The sequence below is a fragment of the Petaurus breviceps genome, unplaced genomic scaffold, assembly GCF_028583685.1.
Source record: "Petaurus breviceps papuanus isolate PSGF00001 unplaced genomic scaffold, PetGlider_PUasm1.0 185, whole genome shotgun sequence".
Classification (NCBI taxonomy): Eukaryota; Metazoa; Chordata; class Mammalia; order Diprotodontia; family Petauridae; genus Petaurus; species Petaurus breviceps.
The window spans coordinates 11,588,371-11,604,595 of NW_027185797.1; the positions used below are offsets into that span (position 1 = coordinate 11,588,371).

General features: G+C 37.9%; 1 protein-coding gene across 1 annotated transcript in view; it reads left to right on the top strand.

Annotated features, from left to right (window-relative positions):
* The window catches only part of KCNH8 (potassium voltage-gated channel subfamily H member 8), a 400,864-nt gene that overhangs the window by 106,646 nt on the left and 277,993 nt on the right, over positions 1 to 16,225 (top strand). The window contains exon 2 of the mRNA XM_069088459.1: positions 310 to 543. Coding sequence (XP_068944560.1) covers positions 310 to 543 — 234 coding nt within the window. The remainder of the gene's footprint in view (positions 1 to 309; positions 544 to 16,225) is intronic.

Below are 16,225 nucleotides of genomic sequence, written 5' to 3' on the forward strand. Positions count from 1 at the left end.
AGGCATTATGTTTCCCCTATTAGAATGTGCTGCTTGAGAGTGGGGCTCTTTTATTTGCCTTTCTTTTGTATTTCCAGTGCTTAGCATGATTCTGGTACATAATACATGCTTAATAAATGTTTGTTGAGTGCCAGATTATAAATATGGATACAATTCTGGGCGCATCAAATAGCTTTGGCCCTTACCTCTATTTTTATTTGTTACTTTGGTTATATGCATGCTGGATGCCAGTTTGTTACATTTTCTCTTGTAAACACCCTGATCTTGGCCAGTTTTTAACTCTTGTTTCTTCTATGCATTGTTCAACAGATAGTAACTTCATCCTCGCCAACGCCCAGGTGGCCAAGGGTTTCCCCATCGTGTACTGTTCCGATGGCTTCTGTGAGCTGGCTGGATTTGCCCGCACAGAGGTCATGCAGAAGAGCTGTAGTTGTAAGTTTCTATTTGGCGGGGAGACAAATGAGCAGTTGACACTCCAGATTGAAAAATCACTGGAAGAAAAGACAGAATTCAAAGGAGAAATTATGTTCTACAAGAAGAACGGTGAGTGTTTTTTTTTTTTAATCAGCACCAGATTTATGGGGTCTGTTGGGGAATGTCAACATCATTCAGCTGGATAATTACTCTGTAAGCCCCATCCAAGCTGAGTAATGTTTCCTGTAATGCCCTGGAAATGAAATAAAATGGGCTAGAAGCTAATCTCTTCTGACTCTTAGCAAAATAAGTGTGTAGAGGATAATCTACCTGGAAATTTTCAGAAAACTTATAACTATCAATACATTAAATTCTTACACTGCAGTACTCCTTCAGTATCTGTTTGGGGTATGGAGGTAATCAAGAATTCTTAAAGGTTATGCCAATAGGCACCATGTAATGCTAAATCCTAACAAATTGAGAGTCTCTCGGTATGAGATAGCAACAGCTTGCATCTAAACACCTCTAAGTATTGAAAACCTCTTAGAATAATTTGTTTCTTTCAAGAAATTTACTCTAGTACCACATTATAAGGTGGAGGCAACCCTGAATTATCTAAGATTATGATAATGACAATAACTTCTTGCATATCTTCTTAAAATGGAAGCATTTTTGAGCCTGGGCTCAGTGATATTGAGTCTGCTGCCCAATGGCCAACTTCATCAACTTTGAAGAGACTCATGCCACTGGTTTTCCTACCTATCTTCCCTCCTCACTGGTAGTGGCCTGTTATCATGTGTATTTGTTCAACTATCAGGGCGCTATTGTAACCTGCTCTGGCAATTTTTAAAAATCTCTATTCAATTCAACAAGCAATTTCTACAGTAGCACAGATGAGAAAGGCACTCTGCTAAAGGTTTGGTACATAAAAATGAACACAAGGGATAAGATAAAATATGTATACAGATAAATAAATATGTCGTTATTTTGGAGAGAAAAGCACTGGCACCTGAGGAGAATTAAAATGTCAAAAGTCTTATTTAAGAACCAGCAACTGAGGGGGCGTCCAGGTAGCACAGCGCGTAAGAGCACCGGCCCCAGTGTGGGGATGACCTGGGGACCGAATCCGGCCTCAGACACTTAGCACCCACCCAGAAACACCTGGCCGTGTAACCTTGAGCAAGTTACTTAACCCCAATTGCTTAAAAAAAAGAACTGGCAACTGATATGAACATAGAAAGTAGTTAGGAATTCCAAAAGGCAGAGATGATGAGGAGGGAGCATTCCCAGCCTGTAGGCACATGACCATGCCTTTTTCTGGAGGCAGTAGATGGGATGTCAGGATCTAGAATCAACAAAAGGTCAACTTCATTGGAGTATAGATTGTTGGAGGGAGGGTGAGTCTGGAAGGAATTGATATTTTAAAGCTAGAGGCCATAAGCAACCACTCACAATTATTGAACAAGGAAACGATGTGGTCAGACTAAAGCTTTAGGAAAAATTTTGCCAGATGTGTGGAAGGTAAATTGGAAAGAGAAGTCACTGAACATCATGAGATGAATTAGGAGAATGTTACATAGTCTAGGTGATGGATGGGGGCTCAGACTAAAGTATTGACTGTGAAAGCAGGAGAAATAATATAAATATAGAAGTATCAAAATGAACAACTATATAGGGTATTGGGGGAGGGGAGAGAAATGATGGAGATTGAATTGAAGAAGAGTCTGAGATTGCTAAACTGGGTGATTGTAAGCATGGTGTTGCCACTGCTGGAAATGGGTAATTTAGGATGACAGGTGGTTTGTAGGGAAAAGATAATGAAACCCTTTCTTTCATCAATTCTGTGATCTTGATATGCACTACACTCAACTAGCAAATCATCAGGCTAACCTAAGTAATGTACATGGTGTCCAGACACCCCATCAAAAAAAATATCTATGGTACAGTTTAACTTGCAGGGTTCTAAAATTCTGTGATCATTTCAAATATATTTTAAAATGGTAGTAAAAATTGCTACCTGTCTTTAAATGTAATGGTCTTCCTTACTCTATGAAGAAACTCTTTCAATGCCATTTCCTTTGTTCTTAGAGGAATTTCCAGGGACAGTTCATTTTCAGGATATGATGAATCCAGTGTTTTCTGTCATGCCCAAACTAGTATTAGATAGTTTTGAATTTTTCTATAGTGGACTACTGTGCAATTTGAGTTTTTATGGTCCTGAACAAAGAATAGAGAACACAATCCATTCATGAGCAAAATCATCCATTAACTAACTCATTCATTCATTCATACAATCTTTATGTTTGGAAATTTAAATCTCTAGGTCGGTTGATTATTGTTTGCCTTGAACAAAGAGTAGATAACATCCATGATTGAAATCACTCATTCATGTTTTGAGGCTTTGTGTTTACAGAATTCAATTCTCTGGAATGTCTGGTTACTGTAAGATGTGTGTCTTTCTTGTCCTGGACTCAGAATAGATAATTCCACCTCTACATGAATGAATTTCATTAATTCATTCAATGATAATTATTACACACCCACTATGTGTCAGGCACTGTGGATTCAATAAAAGTGAAACTTTCTGCACCCATATGATGCTTACATTCTTTGGGGTGCACAAAGAGTATTGGGAAAATCCCTTTGAATTTAGACTAGTTATCATAGTTTCTTTGGAAGGAAGGCATCCGTTTCTTATGCTTTATTTTTCCGCCTCCACCCTAAAAAATCTGTGAGTTCAAATAAAGAACATCAGTTACCTCCACAAGTAACTAAGAAAAGCTCAGAAATACTCTGGATTTTGATAACCAAATAAAGCTAACACCAAAGTCACTTTACTGTATGAAAATATTCCTCAAGTACCACATTATAAGGTGGAGGTGACCCTGAATTATCTAAGGTTATATGAGTGATGATATCACCTTTTGGGTCTGGGCCTGGAGACTTGGGAGTCTGCTGTCCAAGGACCAACCCCATTAACTTTGAAGAGGCCTATCTAGATTCAGGTGCTAAGTAGACTGATAAGCTTTTATCTGGGCAACTAGGTGGCACAGTGGATAGAGTGCTAGGCCTGAAGTCAGGAAGACCGAAGTTCAAATCCCATCTCAGATACTTACCAGGTGTGCCACCCTGGGCAAGTCACTTTATCCAGTCTGCCTGTTTCCTCATCTGTAAAATGATCTGGAGAAAGAAATGGCAAACTACTCTAGCATCTTTGCCAAGAAAACCCCGAATTAGGTCACAAAGAGTCAGACATGACTGAAACAATGGAACAACGGCAAGTTTTAATCTCTTGGGTAGAGGAAAAGCTGCAATCTGCCTCACTGGGGGAGTATCCACTCCCATGATATGTTAGCTCAATGCAACAGTGAACACAAAGATGATGACAATTTTAAAAAATGCTAACTTGGGATTTCAATAATTAGACTCCCAACAAATATCGTAAAATGTTCACATTTATGTTGAATTGTACTTAATGGGGCATATTCAATCGACTTCAAGTAATTTTTTTATGAAGTACAAATTAAATGACAGACATCATGCTGGGTCTTATAGAGGAAATAACCTCTGTTGTGAAGAAGTTTACATTTTTTTTCTGGGAGGAGGAGGAAATAACATACCAGATAAAGGGGAAAGAGGCCTGATTCAGCAGTCTAAGGACCTGTGTTCAAATCCTACCTCTGATACTACCTATGCAACCTTGGGCAAATTATTTAGCCTCCCTAGTCTTCAGGTATTTCTTCCATAAAATGAGGGTTTTGCACTTAGTCCCTGAAGTCCTTTCATGTTTGAGATCTTACGTTAACAGATAAATTCAAATAAGGTACAAAGTAGTTATGAAAGGGGAGAGCACAGCACAAACAAAGGGGGAAATCAGAAAGCTTTCTTCTTTCTTGCATTTCTTTCAGGAGATGCCCTGAAACTGAGCCTTGAGAGAGAAGGGAGCAAGCACTTAGATGGCATCTGCTATGTGCTGGCCAGTGTGTCAAGGGAAAGAGAGGTTTCAAGAAATGTGAAAGTGAGGATTAAGAAGAGCTCAGATTCAAACTCAGAATCTCAGAATTTGAGAGTTGGAAGGAATGTCAGAGTCCATCTCGTCTAACTCATACGGAACAGGATGCCCCATTATTTTGTACCTGACAGACATTCATTCAGTCTTTGCTTGAAAAACTTGGGAGCAGGGGGGTAGAGGTAGGAAGGCATCCATTTCACAAGGCAGCACATCCCACTTTTGCAAAGATTGAAATTTTAGGAAGTTTTTCTTTACATCAGTCTTAAATTTGCGAGTTCCATCTCTTTTATCTTCTGTCCTTTAGAGGTAGACAGTACAAGTCTACTACCTTCTCCACCTGAAAGCCCTTCTTATACTTGAATAGAGCTGTCATGTTTCCCCCTGAAGATTCTCTTCTCCAGATTAAACATTCCCATTTCCTTTAACTAATTCTCATATGACATGGCCTCAAGGCCCTTCTATGTCATAATTGCTATCCTCTGGACACTATTCAGCTTTTCAATGGCCTCCTTGAACTCTGATTCCCAGGACTAAATGCAATATCTCAGATGCAATACAGTGAGGGCAGAGTAGATTATTGGCCTCTTCTAGAAGCTGTTTCCCTCTTAATGCAGCCCAGAAACCCATTAGCTCTTTTTGGCTACCATATCACACTCTTTATTCATATTGAGTCTACACAAGTCCCAGATCATTTTTCTTAACTCTGCATGTCTTCATCATCCTATAAGATTAAGTAAGCATTAAACCCATGTACACAGATACATATGAAACTGATTTTTAAAAAATGTGCAAGTGTTTACATTTATACCTACTGAATTGTAGCTGGTAAGACCCAGCTCAGTGCTAGAGCCTGTCAAAGACTTTTGGACCCTGACTTTGTCACCCAATTTCCAGCAGGATGTCACCTATAAACTCAGGTTCTCTGGCTCCAAACCTATCACCCTTCAATAACATGTTATCTAGAAGGTGGGAAAAACAGGTAGAAGACTCTTGTAGGGAGTGATTCAGAGACAGTAAGAGAATTAGCAGATGGCATGGCATGCCTTTGAAGGAGGGGTCAATTTTCAGTATACATACTGCCTCTCTAATTCAGATATAAACATTCTCATGGTATAAAAATAGCTAAGGATCTTGTGATGACCCCATAGTATAGTGGCATTAATTAATTCTTAAACTGGGGTCTAATGCTTTAAAAAAAATTGATAACTATTTCAACATAATTGGTTTCCTTTTGTCCTACTTATTTTATTTAGATATTTTAAATATTCTGAGTAGGGGTCCATAGGCTACATAAGTCTGTCAAAGGGATTCATAACACACACAACGGTGGAGAATTCATCATATAGTGAGTGGAGAACCAGTCTATGGGTCAAGACTTCCAAAGTTCAAGTCCAGTCCTCCCGACATATACTAAACATGGGATCTTCCACAAGTTACAAGCTTCTTAGTGGCCCAATCGTTGAGACAATAAGTTGCCTAACAAGTACTGGGCAGCTAAGTGGCATAGTGGATAGGGTTCTGAACCTGGAGTTAAGAAGACTCATCTTCCTGAGTTCAAATCTGGCCTCAGACACTTACTAGCTTTGTGACCCTGGGCAAGTGGCTTAATCCTGTTTGCTTTAGTTTCCTCATCTGTAAAATGAGATGAAGAAGGAAATGACAAAATACTCCAGGATCTTTGTGAAAAAAATTCCAAATGGGGTCACAAAGAGATATGACTGAAACAACTGAAACAGGAAGTACTAGTCTGCAGTGGAAATGGGAATTTCCACACCAACATTCCCTAGTGCAATAAAATCACAGGACTGGACCAAGACAAAACAAATGCAAAAAAATGCAACAAATGCTGAAAGAAAAGAGAAGTGAAATTCCTTGAAGCATTTGCTTCTTTGCAATGAGCTGTTCGGTGAAGGAGAATAGAGGGATAAATGTTACTCTCTTAGGAATGATCAGTCAATATCTGAGGTGTTCTTGGTGGCATATATTATTAGCCACCCTCATCAATGTGACATAGCTGATCATTTTTAGGTTTCTTTATACCCTGTGGGTATTTTTAAAATGAGGTCCTTACATAGGAAAATGCAAAGCTTTGGGGGTGGATCAGGGATGCATAATAAAGTTAGACTCTTCTAAAAATTAAAATTCTAAACTTATAGGGTAAGTGACTTCTGTAATTGACAGTGGTAGCATCTAAGCTGACTACCTAGCCAGAAAAAGTGGTCTCAGGTACTTTGAAGTCTGTGCTCTGGGGTACAACCTCATCTATGACACTTTTAAAAAGATAAATCATGCTTATCTTTTGCCTAAACATTGGCAGAGGCATGTTGATTGTCTAGTGTATTTTTTTTATCCTAGTACATAAAGCATAGATATGTTATGGACAAACAGAAAGAGGACTGGGTTGAAAGTCAAGAAATCTGAATTCAAAATCCAGCTCTAACAGTCTATAAGTGTGTGACCTTGAGTAAATCAATTCTCAGGCTTCTGTTACCTCATCTGTAAAATGGGGTAATAATACCCCCTTTACTTATCTTCCAAGTATGCAGTGAGGAAAGCTCTTATAAAAAGTGATTTTTAAGAAGCATGAGTAATTACTACTAATCAAACCAATGAAATGCAGTTTTATAAATACTTTTAAAATCCATGAACAATTATGTCTTCCTAAGGTAGATAATTTTCTTTAAAAATAAAATCTTATTCGGTGGGGATTCTATTCTTTACTAAGGGCTTCTAACTGTGCCTGAAATTTCTTTCCATGAAAGCTGGTAAATCTGGATGCTTCTGTAGGGAATTAGAGAAGTCACATGAACTCTGGGCTTACAATGTGACTTTTAAGGACAATCTGAATAGTTTCCATCAATGCCAAATGGAGATAAAATCGTATTTAGTTTGCCACTTGTGTAATATTAAACAAATCACTTCCCTTCTCAGGCCGTTACTTTCTTCATTTCTGAAATAAGGGTGACTAGACTAAAAAGGCCCCAAGCTTCCTTTCTGCTCTAGATTTATGTTGGAGAGATCTCAGACATGAGGGTTCTTATCCTTATTATGGCATCAATCCTTGGCAGTGAAGATTAACAGAAACAGCCCTGGATTAGGGGAGAGAGGATCACAGTTCAAATTAAGACCCTGATATGGAAAACCTGTATGACCTTGGAGAGTTCACCTTCCCTCAGCAGATAAAATGTGGATGAAACAGTGGAAAGAGCCCTAGCAAAGAAGTCAGCAAACCTACGTTCAAATCCCACCTCTGACACTACCTGAGTGACCTCAGGAAAAGTCCACAACCTCCCTGTGTCTCAGTTTCTATAGCTGTAAAAACAATGACTTCCAACTCAAAATATATGCTCCTAAGATCACAAACCCAGACAGCTTTTCTTGTCTATTTGTCAAGTGACTGATGGAACTACTCTAGGAGAGCCAGTTCCTTTCAGTATCCTAGTCTCTAAAGATGCCATAGAGATTAGTACAATCCAACCCTTTCATTTTCCAGACTAGGGATCTGGGGCCCCAGGGAAATAACATAACTTGCCTAAAGTCATCCAAGTAGTAAACTGCACACTTGGGAATGAGCCTGGGTCTTCTGACATATAACTCAATGTGTTTTCCTCTCTACCATATTATACTAGGGACTAATTTATAAAACAAGGAGAGAGTTCATGCTGCTTTGTATTTTTAACTCTGTGTCCATTCACTGCAAGACAATTAAGATGGGAAAAAGCATAAATATTTATTAAGTGTGTACTATGCATTGGGCACTTTGATAAGAACTTAATAAATATTAGCTCATTATTAGATCCTCATGATAATCATGGGAGGTAAACTGAGGCAAAATTCAAGAGCTACACAGATAGTAAGTGACTGAGGTCAGCCTTCTATTTTATCCTGTATGTCTCTTAGATGCCTCTAATGAATTAAGGACCTGAAGTAAAAATTGTTCCCTTGAATATTTTGGGGATCCTTGGAATTATTGCTTCATTGTTGCAAGATAATTCTTTGTGACACCAGAAACCTGGGGTATAAGAAAGTTTTGGACACAAAATTTGTGGGTGTTTATTAGTAGTGCAAAAGTATATATCAGTGAAAAGTGGAGTGACAGTCCTCTAGGACTTTTTTTAGCTTTTTTGTTCTGAAAGTACATATATTTCTCTTCTGTGGTCCCCAGAGGAAAGACTTTCCATCCATAGTATTCACCAAAATAAATTTTTAAATCTAAGGCATATTTTTCATTTTCACTTTTGAGTTCATCCCTCTAAAACACTCCCTTCAATTCCTTATCTTGATTAAAAGATGGAACTTATTTCCACAATTGTAAATGTGTTCTCTTAATTGATAAAACTAAATGCTTTTTGTTTATGAAGAGTCGAGGCTGCTTTCCATGTCTCAGCTTCAAAATTCAAGCTATAGGCATATGGAGGAATGGTTCCCATTCCCATCTTTCCTCATAACATTTTTCCACTTTAGCCCTTCAAGGACCAAGGAAGAGACAAAGGTGGTAGAAAAAGTAAGGATTTATTGGCTGGAAAGGGGAGCCAGAGAAAGCCAGAGGCAAGGCTTCCTTGCAGAGTATGGGAGAGGCAGGGTGGTAAGAGCTCAGCTAAGACATCCACCAGAGCCTGCAAAAAATACTGGAAACTGGCTTGCAGATTAAGTCAGCAGTAATTCCAACCCTCACACCTGTGATCTGAGACAGTGGAAAACTTTTACATGGAAATGAAAGTCAGACATGATGATCTGGCTCACACTGAAACCTAGGAATGAGAATTTTTTTAACTGAAAAAGTTCTCCAATCCCTAGTCTGATGGAATATACTTGACAATTTGACAGGATAGCCACGTATTAATGTTTTCAAATCACAGGATCTCAGATGAGATGCTCTCTTATCTAAACTATACTAGAACATATATGCCCTCTATAGCTAGACCCATCTAGCCTTTGCTTAAAGACCTCTAGTTAGGAGGAACCCATTACCTCCCAAAGCAACCTAGTCCATTTTGGCTGATTCTCTTTGTTACATAACCATGAAAAAAGTAATTATAGTCATAAAATAATATAATATAAATCCTCTTTATATCCATTAGCTGGCTCCTTAGCATTCTGCATGGAGTCAGGCAATAAAGATTGCATTTAATATAAAGGTCATTTAGGTGTACCAGCTTTTTTGTCTTATTCCCATTGTGTTAAAATCCCATGGGGAAGATTTTAAACCTTCATTGAATGTTCCAGAGTTGGTAGTGTTTTGAGTTTTTTTTTTTACTTTTCCTGACTCATATTCCTGGCTAAGATGTAGAGAGGTTGAGGACTGCTGATGTAGAGAGAAAGTTTGGAGAGAGCAAGAGAGAGGCAGACAGACAGACAGAGACAGAAAGAGAGAGACAGAGAAAGAGAGAGAGAGAGATACAGAGAGAAACAGAGAGAGACAGAAACAGACACACACACAGAGACAAAGACAGAAAGAAAAGTAAAGAGACACATAGAAATACAGAGAGATACACAGAAAGAGACAGATAGGAGAGGAAGAGATAGAGAGAGAGAAGGCGGGGAGAGAAAAGAGAGGGATTCCCTCATTTTTCCCAGAGGCCATTGTCCATAGGACCTGGAAACAGGGCCAAGGCAATTATAAAATTGATAGCAGCACCATGGTTAGCAGCTGAGAAGTCAATTTCCTTCTGAGATGGTCAGGGCAGATGCATTGTTGCTTTGCAAAGGGTTTTCATGATATGACATATGCTATTTTCTTTATACCTTTTCTCTTTATATAAAAGTATGATCAATCCAGATTTGTGTATTTTCTTTTATTCCTGTTTTCATGAGTGAACTTTGTATCAGCTCTATAGGTTTTACCCACATAGATGAATATTAACTGTGAAGTTCCTTAATGATATGGGATTGGCAACCCCAACCCCTAGATGATTGTTAAGGAATCTTTACTTGGGGGAGACATATATTATGATGCATTTATCATTATTTCCTTACAGCTTATAAATGCTCAAAAACCAGAATTTTAAAAAAGGAATTCCTAGCCATTTTCTTCCCTAAGAAAACGAGTGTAACTTTCATTTTTATTGTAGCACCTGGTAGTTACAAAAGAATCACACTACCTGTTCAATTCTGCAAACATTCATTAAAAGTCTACTGTGTGAAGACACTCTAGTAGGCACCATTGGGTTAACAAAGATAAGAAAATACGCCATCCTTACCCTCAAGGAACTTATACTCTAGTAAACAAGATAAGAGGTACTGGAAAGTATAATGTGAATTGTTGAACCACTAATTTTTATTTCTTAAATGTTCAGTTAAGACCTAGGTTAGTTATAAGAATTAAAACAGGGAATGAATGTGAGAAGATCAAAATTAATTATTATGAGAAATCAATTTATGAATTAACAAAGATCCCAGCAAGAGAAGAGATTATTAGTAGTGGAAGGCAAGTGTTCATTGGGGGAAAAAATAATTAAACCATTGAAAGCTTATCTGAAGAATAGCAGCATGGCTCAGTAGGAAACATGCATAGATGGGTTCAAGTTTTTGCATCCCAAATTTGACATTCACTAGTTATATTAATCTTGGTGAGTCATTTTTGTTCCATCTCCAGAGTTTGGCACAGTGCCTATTACTTCAAATGTCTTTACAAATGCTTGTTAATTTCTCAATGGGTAAGCCCCAACTGACAAGATTTTCATGGGAATCAAGAGAAATGAAGATTAGGGAAGATTTTTTGATAAAGAAATGGTAGCTCCAGGGGAGGCTAGGTGGCACAGTGAATAGAGCACCAGCCCTGGAGTCAGGAGGACTGAGTTCAAATCCGGCCTCAGACGCTTGACACTTACTAGCCGTGTGACTTTGGGCTAGTCACTTAACCTCAACTGCTCTCCTAAAGGCCAAAAGAAATGGTAGCTCCAAATATTTTCCAGTAAAATAAAAGAAAAAAGTTATGTTTTGAAAGAATTGTTCTTTTTGATGTGAAATATGGTGACACAGCTGGTGGCACAATGGATAGACTTCTGGACCTCGAGTCAGGAAAACCTGGACTCAAATCTAGCCTCAGACACTTGCTGTGTGACCCTAGGCAAGTCATTTGACTTCTGTCTGCCTCAGTTTCTTCAGCTGCAATTGGAATCATAATAGCACCTACCCCACAGGGATATTATAAGGATCGAATTATTTGTAAAGTCCTAGACATAGTGCCTGGCTCATCACAGGAGCTATATAGATTCTTATTCCCCTCCCTTTCCTTAATTGATTTCCTTAGTAAGGCTGCAAAATTCATTTTGTTTTATTTTGTTTCATTTTCCTTATTTTGGCCTTTCCAAAATGGTCTCCTCAATACTGAGAACCTCGGAACTTTCACATTTCAGTGTGAGGAGAGAGGTAAAATCCAATTCAATAAATGTTTATTAAATGCCTTCCATTTTTAGGCACTGGGAATATCAAGAAAAAAATAAAGGTTTCTGCTCTCAAGGAGGTTGCATTCTATCAGGAGATATCACATATACTCAGATAAGTAAACACAAAATAATAACAGGAATTTCAAGATGGAGAGAACACTAATACCTGAATGGGGGAGAAAGGTCTCAAGTAGGTGGCAGTATCTGAACTGGGCTTTAAAGGAAGGTAGAGATTTAAAGAACTGAAAATAAGAATGGATAGAGTTGAGAGAATGCTGTATAAATGGGTTAGTTTGCATGCTCATTTTATTAGAACAGAAAGTGTATGAAAGGGAATCATATACAATAAGACTAGAAGTAGAGATGGGAGCCATGTTGTGGAGACCTTTAATTACCACCTTGAGAATTCTGAAAGAAGAAAGGAAGGAAGGAGTAAAGGAAGGAGAGGAGGAAAAAAGGAATGAAGGAAGGTAGGAAAAAAGGAGGAAAGTATTAAGGACCTACACTGCTAAGTGCCAGTTTTCAAAAAACCAATCTGTCTTCTCTTCAAGACGTTTATGTTCTAAGAGAAGACAGCACAAGCAGGGGAACATTAGTCAGCAAAGAACATAATCACAGGGATGGTATGTGAAGCTGTAGGGCAACTGGATGATAGAACCTATATAGAACCAATGTTAGCATTGATTTGCATCCTGTTACTAAATAGATATGTAGAGGAGAAGAGGTAGTGTAGCAGCAAGCACCCCAAGCACGTCCTCAGGGTTTGCTGCTACCACAGGTTCTTGGATCTGCTTTGTTAAAGGAAAGCAACTCAAAATGGGTTAACAAGCTTACTTTAATCAGTCAGACATATATCGTTTACCTTGTTCAGGAGAAAAGGTCAGCACCCTGAACCTCAAAGTATACAGGCATAATTATCAAGACAGAAACATCAAGTAGACAGATTTCCAAACTGTCCAACCATTACATCCATACCCAGTCAACATCTGGGTTTCCACATTCTGGGTTTTTCAAAGCCGGGGGACTCTCAACAACGGCTTCCCAGAATTCAGATCAAATCACAGAACACTTCTCAAAGTGAGTCCCAAAACAAAGCTACACATCAGGGCTTATATAGCCTTCTCCTGGCTCAGAGAATGTAACAACCTTATTGACCCACTGGCCAATCAAAAAGTATCTACTGAAAAACAAGCCTCCCACCCAAGGCTTCAGGTGCACTTTAGCCTAGGGGCAGGAAAGATCTTCTAAATTTGCATTTCCATTACAGGTAGTCACATAATAGACCATAAGATGGCATATTGGGGGAACCCAGGCTGACTATTAAATTGTCATCACTCAACATGCCCAAGGGCAGAAACTGGAAATGGGGTGGGCACTGGGTCACGCAGGAATAGTGGGGCAGAAAATCGATAAGATGTTGTGATTAGGTGGTCAAAACCATATTTCATTTATTTAAAATTTTTAATTTTATTTTTTATTGTGATTTTAATAAAGAAAACAAGCATTCCTATAACAAAGAGGACTGCACATGAGAATACAAATCTATTATGTACAGCTTGCTTTTTTTAATATATAAAAAGGTTATGTGACTTTCTTTCCCCCATCCTCCTTAGAGATGGCTACCATTAGACAAATACACAAATATGTGTATGTGTATATGTGTGTAAAACCATACTATACATACTTATATTTAGCAGTTCTTTCTCTGGATGTGATAGCATCGTCCTTTGTAGTTAATTTCGGTATTTATAATAGTGAAAATGATTTAATTGCTCAAAGTTGTTCATAAATCAATAATTCTCTGTACAAATTTATCTTTTAGGACTAAAATTTGGTACTTGTGTTGAGGATGGCTTAGAAAGGGAAGAGAATAGAAACAGTGAGGCCAATTAAGAGACTACTGCTGTAGTCCAATTGAGAACAATACAGGATATTTTGGTGGTCCCCAAATGTTTGGAGTATGTGTACTCTCCTTTTACGTAAAATGTAAGGGCTTGAATATTACCATTTCATAGTAGTTATACTATTAGCATCTGCTGGTTGAATTATAATTCACAATTATAAAAGTAATTATAAATCAGACATTTTAAAATGAATTTATGATTTATTAATCACAGTAGTAAATGCATACATTTAAAAAATAGTAATATGCCAATGTGCAAGATCTATTATTCAGTTATAGAAATTATCTTGGCTTCTTTATGAAGTCAAATATCGATTAGTGGCTCCCTTCCAAAAGATTGTCTTCAGGGATTTTCAGACCTCAAATTGGTATAGTTGAAAGAATTCTGCTCTAGCAGTCTAGACCTAACCAAATGCTTCCACTGGTGGCTTTGTGAACATAAACCATTCTCTCTCTCTCTCTCTCTCTCTCTCTCTCTCTCTCTCTCTCTCTCTCTCTCTCTCTCTCTCTCTGTCTCTCTCTCTCTCTCTCTCTCTCTCTCTCTCTCTCTCTCTCTCTTTCTATCTGTTTTCATTAATAAAACGAAGGGGTTAAGCCAAAAAATCTCCAAGATTCCTGACAACTTTTAACAATCTACAAATCTAGCAAAATATTAATTTTGCTTCAAAAGTAGAGTAGTCAGAACTGCTCAAGATTTAGAATCACAAGAGCAAAAATTTTTTAAAGTTTTGGGGTGGGGGTGGGGCACTAACCTACTGGACTGGTCAACTGTATCCTACATACATGCTCACTAACCACAATTTCCAATTTTCTTCCCTTAGGAAAGCAAAGTGTAGATACAATTTGCATATATTTTCCTTCAAAATGCAAATTGAAAATTGTGCTTCCTAGGCAGAAAAGTAAGATACAGATGGAAGGGTCTGTAAAAACATCTTCAGATATAACTTCATTGGGTTAATCCACACTAGAAATGTCTTTCCTTGTCAGTTAAAATATGCTTGAGAACTTTCATTTTCTCAAACAGGAAAGAAATCCAGTGAGGAAAATGAATAGGACTATGGGATTAGAAAGGTAAACCTTTGCCATAGATGTCATTGGAGCTTTCATTCTCCAAAGACTGAATGAAAAAAACAATCTCCATAAGTTTTCCTGGCTAACGAGTTATACTGAATATTTATAATAATGGTATAACCAGAATGGTTGCTTAAGTCCTGGGGAGGCAGAGAGAATTCTCCCTGAAATGAGAATTAACAATGTGGTTCATTTGAGTGCCAAGGCTTTTAAATGAGTGCTCCAAGACCATATGGACTGAATGACCAGTAGATCTCCTGGACAGGTTTCCATGGGAAAATGCTCTCCCAAGAATCATTCCACATTGTGACTTCTATTAAATGTTGGAACTGAAAATACATTTTATCCCACTTGGAAATACATTTCTGAAATTAAATGGAAGTTTTCAGCATAAAAATATTTGATCTATAGAGAACGTTTTGAAGAAGGCTACTAATGAAGGAAATTAGAGGAAACTTTCTGTTTGAACAGAAGGGTACACGGTTCTGTCATGTTGGAAGGGGTTTGAGCAAGGTCCTAGAAACAGATCCCCTTTGTATTCATTTCATAATGAGTTCTTTGGTCATGGCTGTCTATGAAAGAAAGCAAAACAAATGAATGAATGAATGAATGAATAGATGGATAAATAAATGAGTGAAAAAGTAAATGAATGTAGAGATATAGATGATAGATAGATAGATAGATAGATAGATAGATAGATAGATAGATAGATAGATAGATAGATAGATGATAGATAGATAGATAGATAGATAGATAGATAGATAGATAGATAGATAGACAGACAGACAGACAGAAAGACAGGCAGACAGACAGACAGTCAGACAGAGAGACAGACAATAGCCCCAGTCTCAGTATGGTCTCCTTGGCAGAGTAGTAGAAAAGGGGGCAGAGGGTGCTGACTCAAACAATTTTTAGAGCATCTAAAAATATTACCTTAATTCTTGCTATTCAAAATATGAGATGCTTGTCCAATGACCAAAAAAGTTGAATCCTTAGGAGAATAAGAGTCTTTCAGGGGCAGAAAGCACAAATAGCTTGAAATCCCCACTACTAAAGGTAGTACCTACTTCAATGAAATCTCAGATTTATAGAAGTACTAGTCTCTATTTAGATAAGCAAAATAAAACAACTTAGATGCAGTGCCTGGTTTGTTTTTTTGTTTGTTTGTTTTTTAAATGGGCATTTTGGTGAAATGCTAGATGTGAACATTCTGTTCCAGGATAACTTTCACCTCATATATGCCATGACACCATTCTCTGGAGAAAAAGAAGGGGAATGAATTCAGCTTCTATGAATAGAGTTGAATTTTGTACATCTTTCACTGTTATTTATTTCTCCTAATTCTGGCTTGTGTTGTGTCTAGCCTCTGAAACAGTTTAAATCATGACTCTCTACCAATAGGCCCCTATGAATACTGCCAGGGGTGGGGAACCTGTG